This window comes from Eschrichtius robustus, chromosome 20, assembly GCF_028021215.1.
Source record: "Eschrichtius robustus isolate mEscRob2 chromosome 20, mEscRob2.pri, whole genome shotgun sequence".
NCBI classification, from domain to species: Eukaryota; Metazoa; Chordata; class Mammalia; order Artiodactyla; family Eschrichtiidae; genus Eschrichtius; species Eschrichtius robustus.
The window spans coordinates 39,942,476-39,959,357 of NC_090843.1; the positions used below are offsets into that span (position 1 = coordinate 39,942,476).

The window sequence follows — 16,882 nt, forward strand, 5'->3', positions numbered from 1 at the left end:
TTTATAAGAAGAAGTATAGGTGCATAACAGAAAATTAGAAAATACAGCAAGCACAAATTTAAAAAATTAAAAAGAGATCACCATTGTTAACACCTTAGTGTATAGCCTTTAAATCTTTTTCTGCGCTCTTAGAAATAAGTAAATGTTTTAACCAATAGGAGATAGTAGTATACGTAATGTCTGTAGCCTGCTTTCTGCCGTCACTAGTCCTCCCTTTCCTACTTCAGTAAATTTTCATCTCAGATATTCAGGCTTTAATGATCCCAACACGTCCCTTATGGTCAGTTTGTTTAAGCCAGGACTCAGTCCAGATCCGTGAATTACATGTGGCTGGGATGTCCCTAAAGTCTGTTTTCATCTAACACAGTTCCTTTCTTATGACCCCCATTTGGTAAAGGAACTAGACTACTTACAGAATATCCCATTTTCTGGATTTGTGTGGTAGCATCTTCATGGTGTTATTTAGTTTATTCCTCTCTTCATGGTGTTTCCTACAAAACTGGAGGTCATAGTTAAAGGCCTGATGCATTCAAGGTAAAAGTTTTGGATAGAATATATTATAATAGGTCAGATTTCAGGAAACGATGGCCCGTAGGTCAAATCCAGTCCACCACCTGCTTTTATACGACCCATGAGCTAAGAAAGGTTTTTACATTATCGAGTGACAGTGGTGGGGTGGGGTGGATTAAAAGAAGAATAATATTTCATGACACATGAAAATTGTGTGAAACTCAAATTTCAATGTCCACAAATAAAGGTGTTTTCTTTTGTAATTTATTTTTAATTTATTTTATTTTTTTAACGTCTTTATTGGAGTATAATTGCTTCACAATGGTGTGTTAGTTTCTGCTTTATAACAAAGTGAATCAGTTATACATATACATATGTCCCCATATCTCTTCCCTCTTGTGTCTCCATGCTGCTCTCTCACTTTGTCCCAGCTTACCCTTCCCCCTCCCCATATCCTCAAACCCATTCTCTAGTAGGTCTGTGTCTTTATTCCCGTCTTGCCCCTAGGTTCTTCAGATACATAGCATAAGGTATTTGTTTTTCTCTTTCTGACTTACTTCACTCTGTATGACAGACTCTAGCTCCATCCACCTCACTACAAATAACTCATTTTCATTTCTTTTTATGGCTGAGTAATATTCCATTGTATATATGTGCCACATCTTCTTTATCCATTCATCTGTCGATGGACACTTAGGTTGCTTCCATGTCCTGGCTATTGTAAATAAAGCTGCAATGAACATTTTGGTACATGACTCTTTTTGAATTATGGTTTTCTCAGGGTATATGCCCAGTAGTGGGATTGCTGTGTTGTATGGTAGTTCTATTTTTAGTTTTCTAAGGAACCTCCATACTGTTCTCCATAGTGGCTGTATCAATTTACGTTCCCACCAACAGTGCACCCTCTCCAGCATTTATTGTTTGTAGGTTTTTTGATGATGGCCATTCTGACCGGTATGAGGTGATATCTCATTGTAGTTTTGATTTGCATTTCTCTAATGATTAATGATGTTGAGCATTCTTTCATGTGTTTCTTGGTAATCTGTATATCTTCTTTGGAGAAATGTCTATTTAGGTCTTCTGCCCATTTTTAGATTGGGTTGTTTGTTTTTTTGATATTGAGCTGCATGACCTGCTTGTAAATTTTGGAGATTAATCCTTTGTCAGTTGCTTCATTTGCAAATATTTTCTCCCATTCTGAGGGTTGTCTTTTCATATTGTTTATGGTTTCCTTTGCTGTGCAAAAGCTTTTAAGTTTCATTAGGTCCCACTTGTTTACTTTTGTTTTTATTTCCCTTTCTCTAGGAGGTGGGTCAAAAAGGATCTTGCTGTGATTTATGTCATAGAGTGTTCTGCCTATGTTTTCCTCTAAGAGTTTGATAGTGTCTGGCCTTATATTTAGGTCTTTAATCCATTTTGAGTTTATTTTTGTGTTGGTGTTAGGGAGTGTTCTAATTTCATTCTTTTACATGTAGCTGTCCAGTTTTCCCAGCACCACTTATTGAAGAGGCTGTCTTTTCTCCACTGTATATTCTTGCCTCCTTTATAGAAGATAAGGTGACCATATGTGCGTGGGTTTATCTCTGGGCTTTCTGTCCTGTTCCATTGATCTGTATTTCTGTTTTTGTGGCAGCACCATACCGTCTTGATTACCGTAGCTTTGTAGTATAGTCTGAAGTCAGGGAGCCTGATTCCTCCAGCTCCGTTTTTCTTTCTCCAGATTGCTTTGGCTATTCGGGGTCTTTTGTGTTTCCATACAAATTGTGAAATTTTTTGTTCTAGTTCTGTGAAAAATGCCAGTGGTAGTTTGATAGGGATTGCATTGAATCTGTAGATTGCTTTGGGTAGTAGAGTCATTTTCACATTGTTGATTCTTCCAATCCAAGAACATGGTATATCTCTCCATCTATTTGTATCACCTTTAATTTCTTTCATCAGTGTCTTATAATGTTCTGCATACAGGTCTTTTGTCTCCTACAGGTAGGTTTATTCCTAGATATTTTATTCTTTTGGTTGCAGTGGTAAATGGGAGTGTTTTCTTAATTTCACTTTCAGATTTTTCATCATTAGTGTATATGAATGCAAGAGATTTCTGTGCATTAATTTTGTATCCTGCTACTTTACCAAATTCATTGATTAATAGTTTTCAGGTAGCATCTTTAGGATTCTCTATGTACAGTATCATGTCATCTGCAAACAGTGACAGCTTTACTTCTTCTTTTCCGATTTGGATTCCTTTTATTTCTTTTTCTTCTCTGATTGCTGTGGCTAAAACTTCCAAAACTATGTTGAATAATAGTGGTGAGAGTGGGCAACCTTGTCTTGTTCCTGATCTTAGTGGAAATGGTTTCAGTTTATCACCATTGAGGACGATGTTGGCTCTGGGTTTGTCATAGATGGCCTTTATTATGTTGAGGAAAGTTCCCTCTATGCCTGCTTTCTGGAGGGTTTTTATCATAAATAGGTGTTGAATTTTGTCGAAAGCTTTCTCTGCATCTATTGAGATGATCATATGGTTTTTCTCCTTCAGTTTGTTAATATGGTGTATCACATTGATTGATTTGCGTATATTGAAGAATCCTTGCATTCCTGGGATAGACCCCACTTGATCATGGTGTATGATCCTTTTAATGTGCTGTTGGATTCTGTTTGCTAGTATTTTGTTGAGGATTTTTGCATCTATGTTCATCAGTGATATTGGCCTGTAGTTTTCTTTCTTTGTGACATCTTTGTCTGGTTTTGGTATCAGGGTGATGGTGGCCTCATAGAATGAGTTTGGGAGTGTTCCTCCCTCTGCTATATTCTGGAAGAGTTTGAGAAGGATAGGTGTTAGCTCTTCTCTAAATGTTTGATAGAATTCGCCTGTGAAGCCATCTGGTCCTGGGCTTTTGTTTGTTGGAAGATTTTTAATCACAGTTTCAATATCAGTGCTGGTGATTGGTCTGTTCATATTTTCTGTTTCTTCCTGGTTCAGTCTCGGAAGGTTTTGCATTTCTAAGAATTTGTCCATTTCTTCCAGGTTGTCCATTTTATTGGCATAGAGTTGCTTGTAGTAATCTCTCATGATCGTTTGTATTTCTGCAGTGCCAGTTGTTACTTCTCCTTTTTCATTTCTAATTCTATTGATTTGAGTCTTCTCCCTTTTTTCTTGAGGAATCTTGCTAATGGTTTATCAATTTTGTTTATCTTCTCAAAGAACCAGCTTTTAGTTTTATTGATCTTTGCTATCGTTTCCTTCATTTCTTTTTCATTTATTTCTGATCTGATCTTTATGATTTCTTTCCTTCTGCTAACTTTGGGGTTTTTTTGTTCTCCTTTCTCTAACTACTTTAGGTGTAAGGTTAGGTTGTTTATTTGAGATGTTTCTTGTTTCTTAAGGTAGGATTGTATTGCTATAAACTTCCCTCTTAGAACTGCTTTTGCTGCATCCCATAGGTTTTGGGTCGTCATGTTTTCATTGTCATTTGTTTCTAGGTATTTTTTGATTTCCTCTTTCATTTCTTAAGTGATCTCTTGGTTATTAAGTAGTGTATTGTTTAGCCTCCGTGTGTTTGTATTTTTTACAGATTTTTTCCTGTAATTGATATCTAGTCCCATAGTGTTGTGGTCGGAAAAGATACTTGATATGGTTTCAATTTTCTTAAATACCAAGGCTTGATTTGTGACTCAAGATATGATCTATCCTGGAGAATGTTCCATGAGCACTTGAGAAGAATGTGTATTCTGTTGTTTTTGAATGGAATGTTCTATAAATATCAATTAAGTCCATCTTGTTTAATGTATCATTTAAAGCTTGTGTTTCCTTATTTATTTTCATTTTGAATGATCTGTCCATTGGTGAAAGTGGGGTGTTAAAGTCCCCTACTATGATTGTGTTACTGTTGCTTTCCCCTTTTATGGCTGTTAGCATTTGACTTATGTATTGAGGTGCTCCTATGTTGGGTGCATAAATATTTACAATTGTTATATCTTCTTCTTGGATTGATCCCTTGATCATTATGTAGTGTCCTTCTTTGTCTCTTGTAATAGTCTTTTTTTAAAGTCTCTTTTGTCTGATATGAGAATTGCTGCTCCAGCTTTCTTTTGATTTCCATTTGCATGGAATATCTTTTTCCATCTCCTCACTTTCAGTCTGTATGTGTCCCTAGGTCTGAAGTGGGTCTCTTGTAGACAGCATATATACGGGTCTTGTTTTTGTATCCATTCAGCCAGTCTATGTCTTTTGGTTGGAGCATTTAATCCTTTTACATTTAAGGTAATTATCTACATGTATGTTCCTATTACCATTTTCTTAATTGTTTTGGGTTTGTTATTGTAGGTCTTTTCCTTCTCTTGTGTTTCCTGCCTGGAGAAGTTCCTTTAGCATTTGTTGTAAAGCTGGTTTGGTGGTGCTGCATTTTCTTAGCTTTTGCTTGTCTGTAAAGGTTTTAATTTCTCCATCAAATCTGAATGAGATCCTTGCTGGGTAGAGTAATCTTGGTTGTAGGTTTTCCCCCTTCATCACTTTAAATATGTCCTGCCACTCCTTTCTGGCTTGCAGAATTTCTGCTGAAAGATCAGCTGTTAACCTCATGGGGATTCCCTTTTATGTTATTTGTTGTTTTTCCCTTGCTGCTTTTAATATTTTTTCTTTGTATTTAATTTTTGATAGTTTGATTAATATGTGTCTTGGCATGTTTCTCCTTGGATTTATTCTGTACGGGACTCTGTGCTTCCTGGACTTAACTATTTCCTTTCCCATATTAGGGAAGTTTTCAACTATAATCTCTTCAGATATTTTCTCAGTCCCTTTCTTTTTCTCTTCTTCTTCTGGGACCCCTATAATTTGAATGTTGGTGCATTTAATGTTGTCCCAGAGGTCTCTGAGACTGTCCTCAATTCTTTTCATTCTTTTTTCTTTATTCTGCTCTGCAGGAGTTATTTCCACTATTTTATCTTCCAGGTCACTTATCCGTTCTTCTGCCTCAGTTATTCTGGTATTGATCCCTTCTAGAGAATTGTAAATTTCATTTATTGTGTTGTTCATCACTGTTTGTTTGCTCTTTAGTTCCTCTAGATCCTTGTTAAACGTTTCTTGTATTTTCTCCATTCTATTTCCAAGATTTTGGATCATCTTTACTATCATTCTGAATTCTTTTTAAGGTAGACTGCTATTTCCTCTTCATTTGTTAGGTCTGGTGGGTTTTTGCCTTGCTCCTTCATCTGCTGTGTGTTTCTCTGTCTTCTCATTTTGCTTATCTTACTGTGTTTGGGGTCTCCTTTTTGCAGTCTGCAGGTTCGTAGTTCCTGTTGTTGTTGGTGTCTGACCCCAGTGGCTAAGGTTGGTTCAGTGGGTTGTGTAGGCTTCCTGGTGGAGGGGACTAGTGCCTGTGTTCTGGTGGATAAGGCTCATCTTGTCTTTCTGTTGGGCAGGTCCACGTCTGGTGGTGTGTTTTGGGGTGTCTGTGGCCTTATTATGATTTTAGGCAGTGTCTCTGCTAATGGATGGGGTAGTGTTCCTGTCTTGCTAGTAGTTTGGCATAGTGTGTCCAGCACTGTAGCTTGCTCGTCTTTGAGTGGAGCTGGGTCTTGGTGTTGAGATGGAGATCTCTGGGAGATTTTCACTGTTTGATATTACGTGGAGCTGGGAGGTCTCTTGTGGACCAGTGTCCTGAACTTGGCTCTCCCATCTCAGAGGCACAGCCCTGATGTCTGGCTGGAGCACCAAGAGCCTGTCATCCACACGGCTTAGAATAAAAGGGAGAAAGAAAGAAAGAAAGAAAGAAGAAAACAAAATAAAGTAAAATAAAATAAAATAATTAAAATAAAAAATAAAAAATAATTATTAAAACAATTTTTTTAAGTAATAAAAAAAAAAAGAAAGAAAGAAGAGAGCAACCAAACCAAAAAACAAATCCACCAATGATAACAAGTGTTAAAAACTATAGTAGGAAAAAAAAAAAAAACGGACAGAACCGTACGACAAATTGTAAAACAAAGCTATACAGACAAAATCACACACAGAAGCATACACATACACACTCACAAAAAGAGAAAAAGGGAAACATTTATATATATCATTGCTCCCAAAGTCCACCTCCTCAATTTGGGATGATTCATTGTCTATTCAGGTATTCCACAGATGCAGGTACATCAAGTTGACTGTGGAGATTTAATCCGCTGCTCCTGAGGCTGCTGGGAGAGATTTCCCTTTCTCTTCGTTGTTCGCACAGCTCCTGGGGTTTAGCTTTGGATTTGGCCCCGCCTCAGCGTGTAGGTCACCTGAGGGCATCTGTTCTTCGCTCAGACAGCACGGGGTTAAAGGAGCAGCTGCTTCTGGGGCTCTGGCTCACTCAGGCCGGGGGGGAGGGAGGGGTATGGATGCGGGGCGAGCCTGCAGTGGCAGAGGCTAGCGTAACATTGCAGCAGCCTGAGGCGTGCCATGTGTTCTCCCAGGGAAGTTGTCCCTGGATCACGGGACCCTGGCAGTGGCGGGCTGCACAGGCTCCCGGGAGGGGAGGTGTGGATAGTGACCTGTGCTTGCACACAGGCTTCTTGGTGGTGGCGGCAGCAGCCTTAGCGTCTCATGCCCATCTCTGGGGTCCGCGCTGATAGCTGCGGCTCACGCCGGTCTCTGGAGCTCCTTTAAGCAGCGCTCTGAATCCCCTCTCCTCGCGCACCAGGAAACAGAGGCAAGAAAAAGTCTCTTGCCTCTTCGGCAGCTCCAGATTTTTTCCCGGACTCCCTCCTGGCTAGCCGTGGCGCACTAGCCCCCTTCTGGCTGTGTTCACGCAGCCAACCCCAGCCCTCTCCCTGGGATCCGACTTCCGAAGCCCGAGCCTCAGCTCCCAGCCCCCGCCCGCCCTGGCGGGTGAGCAGACAAACCTCTCGGGCTGGTGAATGCTGGTCTGCACCGATCCTCTGTGCGGGAATCTCTCCGCTTTGCCCTCTGCACCCCTGTGGCTGCGCTCTCCTCCGTGGCTCCGAAGCTCCCCCCTCTGCCACTCGCAGTCTCCGCCCGCGAAAGGCCTTCCTAGTGTGTGAAGACCTTTCCTCCTTCACAGCTCCCTCCCACTGGTGCAGGTCCCGTCCCTATTCTTTTGTCTCTGTTTTTTCTTTTTTCTTTTGCCCTACCCAGGTACATGGGGAGTTTCTTGCCTTTTGGGAGGTCTGAGGTCTTCTGCCAGCGTTCAGTAGGTGTTCTGTAGGAGCTGCTCCACATGTAGGTGTATTTCTGTTGTATTTGTGGGGAGGAAGGTGATCTTCACGGCTTACTTTTCCGCCATCTTGAAGCTCCTCCACAAATAAAGTTTCATTAGAACTCTCACTTGTTTACATATTGCCTGTGGCTGCTTTAGCAGTACAGTGGCAGAGTTGAGTAATTGCAACGTAGTAGACTTTTGTTCTTCAAAGCCTAGAATACTTAATATCTGCCCCTTATAGAAAAAATTGCCAGCCTCTGACGTAGGGGATGTTGTGCACTTCATTTTGCTTTGAATCAGAGGGCACGTAATAATCCAGATCTAGTCTGATCCCTCCATTGAACTCCTATACCCTCCGCCTGGACAGAAAATGATCTGAGTGCTGTTATTTTCACACGACATGAATGTCCAGTTCTTCATCCATCTTTCGCTGAATAATGGTTTTAACATCAATTTTTAATTCTTACGCAAGTCAGTAATTTCATTAGGAGTTTCCAAATGATGGTTTTCTCCTCCCTTCATTTTGTTCACGTTTGTTAGCTGGTATTCTCCTATAAAGTGGAACTTTTCCTCATCAGCTGGGACTATTTAAGTAACTTGAAATAAGTTCCTTTTGGAAAATCCAAATAATGGCATAATTTTTTCTCCTTTATTACCAGTGTTCAAAGTCAGGCTATTCATTGTTTTCTTATTTTAGATCTCTGAATAGCTTGTGCATTCACATAATTCAAAATTCAAAATATGTAAATGGTATGCTATAAAAATTCTCCATCTTGCCTCTGTCCCCCGCCCAAGGCAACCTCTATTAGTTTTTTCTGTACCTTTTCAGAGTAGTTCATGCCTATATAAGCTAGTTCTTGTGTATTCTTTTCCCCCATTTTTATACAAATGATTGTATATACTGCATACTATTCTACATGTCTCTTTTTTACTTTAACAATATACCCTGGAGATCTTTTTATATTCGACCATAAAAAGCCTTCTCATTCCTTTTTTTTTTTTTTTTAAATTATTTAATTATTTATTTATTTTATTTTTGGCTGTGTTGGGTCTTCGTTTCTGTGCGAGGGCTTTCTCTAGTTGCGGCAAGTGGGGGCCACTCTTCATCGCGGTGCGCGGGCCTCTCACTATCGCGGCCTCTCTTGTTGCGGAGCACAGGCTCCAGACGCGCAGGCTCAGTAGTTGGGGCTCACGGGCCTAGTTGCTCCGCGGCATGTGGGATCTTCCCAGACCAGGGCTCGAACCCGTGTCCCCTGCATTGGCAGGCAGATTCTCAACCACTGCGCCACCAGGGAAGCCCCTCATTCCTTTTTTTAAGCTGCATCATGCACCATGGAAATAACCATAATTAATTTAGCCCATCCTATTGATAAATATTTCAGTTGTTTCCAATGTTCTGCTACTGGGTAGATGAATTCCTTTTAAGTGGATAAAAGCAGCAGGGGGCATGAGTTCCCAGTCCTAAGGCATCCACCCACCCTCAAGGACCTTCTGAGGAGGCCTCCCAACTCTCCAGTGACGGCCACTCAGACAGTGGCGATTGTACCCAGAGAGCCCCCAGAGCACCTTGTGAGAAATGAGAGACCTCCCGGGGAAAGGGTGCCAACGTCCCTTCTAAGGAAGAGATAGGGGCTACACCAGATCCCCCGCACATCCTGCCAACACCCTTGGGAAAACTCAAACAGTTCCTACTCATTTTGCAAGTGGCAGCAGGAAAGAGTTACCCTTACCCTCTAGTGGGCATCTGTTGTCTTTGGATATCCAGAGTATCCTGGATGGGCAAGAGCTTTCTCTGCTCAGGAAAGGCAGTGTATAAAGGCTTGGCTCCCTCATGTTGAGGAAGGGATGGAGGCCCCTGGGTCTTCTTGACACGGATATTTCTTGGCTTCTCTTTCAGGCCATTCAGCAAGGGACCATCCAGTGCAACTTTGCCGGGGTTGCTTTGGGTGACTCCTGGATCTCTCCCATCGGTAAGTAGGGAATTTTCAGACATTTTAAAATTCCCTTTCCCTACTCTTCGGGACTTTGGGCTGTGGCGTCTAGATCAAAGAACAAAGCAATGGAATTCTCTGGGTCCTTGAAGAAGTCAACACAGAAAGTGTTTGCCCCAGGAGTATTCCAAGAAATTCGGGGGTGAGAACTCATTTACAGAGCACCTACCATGGACTGCTACAGGCTGAACCGAGGTCTCTTATTTGATTTTCACAACAAAAGAATCAAATTTTACAGTTGAAGACATTCTAGAGACTTAGAAAGATGATGGAATTTGCCCTCTGACACACAGAATGAGTCGCCTGGGCAGGATTCAAACCCAAGTCTGTTTGTCATCTCGTCCTGTCCACCATCCTTATGCTAACATGAGCATTTGGGGTGAAATTCCCACCTGTTGCTCATTTTGATGGTGAGGCAGGGCTACCATCTGGTCCTGTAACTCAGAGGTCGAAATTTCATAACCTGAGCATCCTTGTTGGGAGTATAGATAAAAGTTGTTTGGATTGTATACACCCAGGGTGTGGCTTCAGGCATCTGAAATAGTCGCTGTGGTAGGGTTAACTCTAGTGAGGATTTCTAAATCTCAGCAATGTTGATGTTTTGAGCGTCATGTGATTCTTTGTTGTAGGGGGGTGTCCTGTGCAGTGGAGGATGTTAGCAACATCTCTACCCATTAGATGCCAGTATTTCCACCCCAGCGTGGCAACCAACAATATCTCCAGACATGTTGCCAAATGTCCCCAGGGGACAAAATCACCCCAGTTAAGAACTACTGCCCTAACCTAACAAAAGGTGACTTTTCACAGGCAAAGCCAAACTGTAGAGTTAGATTTCAGAAGAGAAGTTGCCTCTGAAGGAGGGAGGGGAGTAAGCTGGAAAGGGACACGAAGGAACTTTTTAGGCTCTCGTTGGGTGGTTGTTACATGAGTGGATGTGTTAATCGAAACTCTTCTTAATGTATGTCTATGGTTTGTGATGTGTGATTATGCCTCAGGTTTTTAAAAATAATAATTTATAAAAGGTAATATTTTCCCCTTAAAAGATAGAGATTTGGCTTGTTACAGAGCCATGTCCCTGATGGATTCAAGACATTCTGAAGCTGCTTGGAATGGTTATTTCTTGCCCTCGTTCTTGGCATCTTCAGGGCAGGGCTGAAAGGACAGAACTGAGAGCTCAGTCCACGTTGTGAAAAGGGCTGCTCTTTGTGTTTCCTTCCTGGATGTACTTCCTAGGACGCCAAGATGTTGCAGAAGCCTTGACCTGAGGCGTGAGGGGGCAAGCAGGTTTCCTGCCAGGTGTCTCACTCAGAGTGACAGTACTGGCCTCACGCTTCCTTCGAGGGTCTCATCACAGCTGTGTTAATAACACTAAACACTTTTCATGTGTTAACTTCACTTAATGCTTGCAACAGCTCTATGGGATGCATGGTATTATTATCCTAGTTTTGGAGGTGATGAAATGGAGACTCAGAGAGGTTAAGCAATCTTCCTAAAGTCACACAGCTAAAGCCAGGATGCACATGAAGGCAGCAGGCACTGGAATCCATGCACTTAACCATTACCCTGCATTCCTTCCTGAGACCAGTAAGTTAGCCTCATGGCTTTGCATGTGCTCTTCATCTGGTCCAAAATCTCCCGAATTCACCTTGTTGTGACCCACCTCCCCTTTTGAATCTTCCTGCCCAGCTCTTAATCCCTCCTTCCAGGTCCACCTTGATCCTTCCTTCCAGATCCACCTTATGTATCACTCTTCCACCCCAGAAGTACTCCCTTTTTTGAAGAAGTACTGTTAATTTTCATAAGCAATTATTAATTGCTTGCTAGGGAGTAGTTGTTTTGTTGGGTGCTAGGAAAGATACACAGACATGCTTCATTTCTTCAAGAAGATCTGCACAGTTCAATATGGTAGCCATAGCCGCATATGACTATTTAAATTAATTAAAATACATAAACTTTTCCATCTTTCATTTGTACTACCCACAATTTCAAAGTGCCCAATAGCCACATGTGGCTGTTGACTACTGTTTTGGAACACACAGATATAGAACATTTTGGGAATTCCCTGGCGGTCCAGTGGGTTAGGACTCTGTGCTTCCACTGCAGGGGGCACAGGTTCAGTCCCTGGTCAGGGAACTACGATCCCACAAGCCTCGCAGTGTGGAAGAAAAAAAAAAGAAAAAGATATAGAACATTTCCATCATTGCAGAAAGTTCTGTTGGGCATCAGAGGTCCACATCAGAGTTCAGCAAACTACAGCCTCCAAGTCAAGTCTGTCCTGCCACTCTGCTTTGGTAAATAAAGTTTTTACTGGGACACAGTCACACCTATTTATTTACATATCCTCTGACTGTTTGGAGGCTGCAAAAACAGAGCTGAGTAGTTGTAACAGAGACCAGCTGGCCTGCAAAGCCAGAAATATTTATTATTTATCTCTTTCTTTCAGAAAAAGTTTCAGTCCCTGGTCTAGATCAAGCAGGGAATGGGATGCATTGGAGAACTGCAGATGATTCTTTATAAGAAACTGAGGCACAGGCTTGATGGTTTAGAGTTTAGCTGGAGAGGTGAATGACAGCTAGGTCCTGAAGGACCTGGTGTGCCTGCATTTCTCAGGGTGTGCTCTGAAGAATACCAGTCCAATGAAGTGCTATGCAAAGGGCTCCATGGCCAAATAAGTTTCAGAAGTGCCAAATACTGGTCCCACTTCCTCAAGGTTCACAGGCACATTAAAGGCTCTGAGAAGTCCTGCAGTAAAAAAAAAATGTGTTGTCTTTTGCATAACCCCAAAGGTATTTCACCAGCAAGTCATTTTTCCTTCTAATACTTAGGTTAACATCCTGCAGAACTGAGGTTATTTGAAACAGACTTTGAGATACTTGGGCTTAGGGGGAAACATTGAAGGCTTTTAAGCAAAGGAGTGACATGTTCAAATGTGCTATAAGTTGTGGTCCTTGATGTAAATCAGCTATACTTCAATTTTTTTTTTAATTACAGAAGAGGAAAATCATATAAGCCAAAAAAAAAAAGTTGTGGTCCTTGCTACTTTTTTGGCACACCTCTCAATGGCATTAGCCATACTTAGTGTTATGTAGTTGTGAACTTGTCCAAACCAAGCCCAACTATTCTCTTTGAAGTCAGGTATTGTCTTACTCATGTTTATATCTTATAAAGTTCCTTAGTGGCTTTAGGCCCATAGTAAACTCTCAGTACATTTTTGGAATTGAAATGAATCGATTGGCAGTACAGCACAGACACTTGTTGTGAGGTCATTAGTCTTCGTCCTTAATTAGGAAGCTGGCGTCCCCAAATTGGAGGAGCAGGCAGGATGCAGAGCAGAACTGTGAAGGTGGGGAAATATTTTCGGCTATCACAAAGTCTAGAAGTCTGCAAATGAGAGCCTCCACTGCACACGCACTGCTTGCCTGTGGTGCCATCCCTGGCGATGACTCACTGGCTGCGCCAGTATCAGGCCAAATTAATGTGGCATTTAGTCCTGAGTCACCAGAAAGACCCCCACAGCCTCGCCCCACCTCCCAGCCACCGAGACATCAGCCCTGCATGGGCCCTGGTGAGTTAAGGAGCCTTCAGACCCAAAGCCACTGCATTTCTTCTGTCTCTTTCTGCTTTGGAAGGAGAACTAGTTAGGTATTTTGGGGGGAGGACAGAGCCACAACAAACTTATTTTATTCTTATGTGGTTTCCTTTAGATTCAGTGCTCTCCTGGGGACCTTACTTGTACAGCATGGTAAGTAGGTGAGTCCCCAGCTCTGCACCTTCTGTGGTTAACAGCCCAGCTGACCTCTTCTGGCTCTGTCCGAAGGAAGGACAAAGCTAGCTGGGTTTGCCTATGTGGTTGACACTGCCCCTTAGGGACTTATCAAATAAACCATATCAAATCAAAGACCCTAACCAACAGCCGGCCTTGGGGACAAATTTAAAGAAATATCAGCACAGTTATCCCATTTCTCCAGGTACAAGAAATGCACATTTTTAAATCCCCCCCACCAGCTTTTTATTACAGACATTTTTTAAAAAATTATTTTATTTATTTATTTTTGGTTGCGTTGGGTCTTCGTTGCTGCGCGCGGGCTTTCTCTAGTTGCGGTGAGCGGGGGCTACTCTTCATTGCCGCACGCAGGCTTCTCATTGTGGTGGCTTCTCTTGTTGCGGAGCACGGGCTCTAGGCATGTGGGCTTCAGTAGCTGTGGCACGTGTGCTCAGTAGTTGTGGCTCGCGGGCTCTAGAGCGCAGGCTCAGTAGTTGTGGTGCACGGGCTTAGTTGCTCCGCGGCATGTGGGAATCTTCCCGGACCAGGGCTCGAACCCGTGTCCCCTGCATTGGCAGGCGGATTCTTAACCACTGCGCCACCAGGGAAACCCCAGACATTTTCAAATATGCAGAAAAGTTGAAAGATCATGGTGAACACCCATATACCCATCACTTAGACTCAGTTACCATTTTCCTATATTTCCTTCATCAATAAACACAGCACTTGTAATGCTGTGCTTTCATATGGATGGTCCCCTTTCTCCTTCCTGCCACTCTTTCTGTTACCCATCCCTAACTGGAGCAATGCCAGATTTGTGTCTCTCACAAAGTGGGCCTTTTAGTTCTTGCTTTGCGTTCCAGTCTCTTCTCGACGACCGAGGTCTGGCAGAGGTGTCTCGGGTTGCAGAGCAAGTCCTGGATGCCGTAAATAAGAGACTCTACAAAGAGGCCACCGAGCTGTGGGGGAAAGCAGAAATGGTCATCGAACAGGTAAGAGGGGACACGCTCGGGGCCAGCCTGCTTGGCTTTTCCCCTTGGGTGAAGGGACCTTGGTTGGTGGTGTTAGGATTGGGATCTGTCCTGAGACTGCCCACAAGTCGAGAAATGATGTCAAACTAAATGATACATCTGACGAGTCTGAGCAAAGACAGGGTCAGAAAGCCACCCAGCCTGCAAGACTTGCCTGCCCCTCGACTGAAGGTATGGCTTCTATAAAAAAGAATATGTCCCACAGAGGCAAGTGTTTGGATCCTTGCTGAGCAGTGCTCTGGCCCCAGTGAGCCAGGAGGGAAGAATGCACAGGCTGAGGACTTGAGTGTGTAGGACACTGTAGCTCAGTTTTCCCTGGTAATTAACACACAGGCCCTTGATTTTCTCCTGCGGCATCGGAGCTCACTACCCCAGGAGACCAGGCTGACACTGCTGGTCTCTGAGCCTTCAGGGCTACATTTCTTTCTGGTCCGAGCAAATGTACAGAGTTAAAGCTGTCCTCGGATAAGGTGGAGAACCAGGTGCCGTTCTGTTTTGCAACTTTGATAATGAATAAATAAAACAAACAGCCAAATATGTTTTTTCTGTATTTCAGAACACAGACGGGGTGAACTTCTATAACATCTTAATTAAGATGTCTCCCATGTCTACCGTGAAATCGAGTCTAAAGTTCACCCAGAGCCACCTAGGTGAGTGGACCTTGAAGTTGCTAGACCCTGTCTCAGCCTCCGAGTGAGAGGAAACCAATTTTTTAAAAAGCTTTATTGATATATAATTTACATACCATAAAATTCACCCTTTTATTTTTTTTAATGTCTGAAACATTTATATTAACATATTTCCATACAAATACAAATATAAGATTTTTAGAAATTTCATGTAATGTCTGAAACATTTATATTAACATATTTCCATACATATTTCCATACAAATACAAATATAAGATTTTTAGAAATTTCATGTAATGTCTGAAACATTTATATTAACATATTTCCATACAAAAAACCCAATGAAAGTTTAGTATTAGTTGTTTTGTTTGTTTTTTTATACTGCAGGTTCTTATTAGGCATCAATTTTATACACATCAGTGTATACATGTCAATCCCAATCGCCCAATTCAGCACACCACCATCCCCACCTCACCGCAGTTTTCCCCCCTTGGTGTCCATACGTCCATTCTCTACATCTGTGTCTCAACTTCTGCCCTGCAAACTGGCTCATCTGTACCATTTTTCTAGGTTCCACATACATGCATTAATATACAATATTTGTTTTTCTCTTTCTGACTTACTTCACTCTGTATGACAGTCTCTAGATCCATCCACGTCTCAACAAATGACTCAATTTCGTTCCTTTTTATGGCTGAGTAATATTCCATTGTATATATGTACCACATCTTCTTTATCCATTCGTCTGCTGATGGGCATTTAGGTTGCTTCCATGACCTGGCTATTGTAAATAGTGCTGCAATGAACATTCGGGTGCATGTGTCTTTTTGAATTACGGTTTTCTCTGGGTATATGCCCAGTAGTGGGATTGCTGGGTCATATGGTAATTCTATTTTTAGTTTTTTAAGGAACCTCCATATTGTTCTCCATAGTGGCTGTATCAATTTACATTCCCACCAACAGTGCAAGAGGGTTCCCTTTTCTCCACACCCTCTCCAGCATTTGTTGTTTGTAGATTTTCTGATGATGCCCATTCTAACAGGAGTGAGGTGATACCTCATTGTAGTTTTGATTTGCATTTCTCTAATAATTAGTGATGTTGAGCATCTTTTCATGTGCTTCGTGGCCGTCTGTATGTCTTCTTTGGAGAAATGTCTATTTAGGTCTTCTGCCCATTTTTGGATTGGGGTGTTTGTTTCTTTGATATTGAGCTGAATGAGCTGTTTATATATTTTGGAGATTAATCCTTTGTCCGTTGATTCATTTGCAAATATTTTCTCCCATTCTGAGGGTTGTCTTTTCGTCTTGTTTATGGTTTCCTTTGCTGTGCAAAAGCTTTGAAATTTCATTAGGTCCCACTTGTTTATTTTTGTTTTTATTTCCATTACTCTAGGAGGTGGATCAAAAAAGATCTTGCTGTGATTTATGTCAAAGAGTGTTCTTCCTATGTTTTCCTCTAAGAGTTTTATAGTGTCCAGTCTTATATTTAGGTCTCTAATCCATTTTGAGTTTATTTTTGTGTATGGTGTTAGGGAGTGTTCTAATTTCATTCTTTTACATGTAGCTGTCCAGTTTTCCCAGCACCACTTATTGAAGAGACTGTCCTTTCTCCATTGTATATCTTTGCCTCCTTTGTCATAGATTAGTTGACCATAGGTGCGTGGGTTAATCTCTGGGCTTTCTATCTTGTTCCATTGATCTATGTTTCTGTTGTTGTGCCAGTACCATATTGTCTTGATTACTGTAGCTTTGTAGTATAGTCTGAAGTCAGGGAGTC

At 41.8% G+C, this 16,882-nt stretch overlaps 1 protein-coding gene across 1 annotated transcript in view; it reads left to right on the forward strand.

Moving 5' to 3' along the window:
• SCPEP1 (serine carboxypeptidase 1) overlaps positions 1-16,882 on the forward strand; it is a 45,590-nt gene that overhangs the window by 12,744 nt on the left and 15,964 nt on the right. Inside the window, exons 6-9 of the mRNA XM_068530177.1 lie at positions 9,589-9,661; positions 13,387-13,424; positions 14,309-14,437; positions 15,033-15,126. Of these exons, the coding sequence (XP_068386278.1) occupies positions 9,589-9,661; positions 13,387-13,424; positions 14,309-14,437; positions 15,033-15,126 (334 nt within the window). The remainder of the gene's footprint in view (positions 1-9,588; positions 9,662-13,386; positions 13,425-14,308; positions 14,438-15,032; positions 15,127-16,882) is intronic.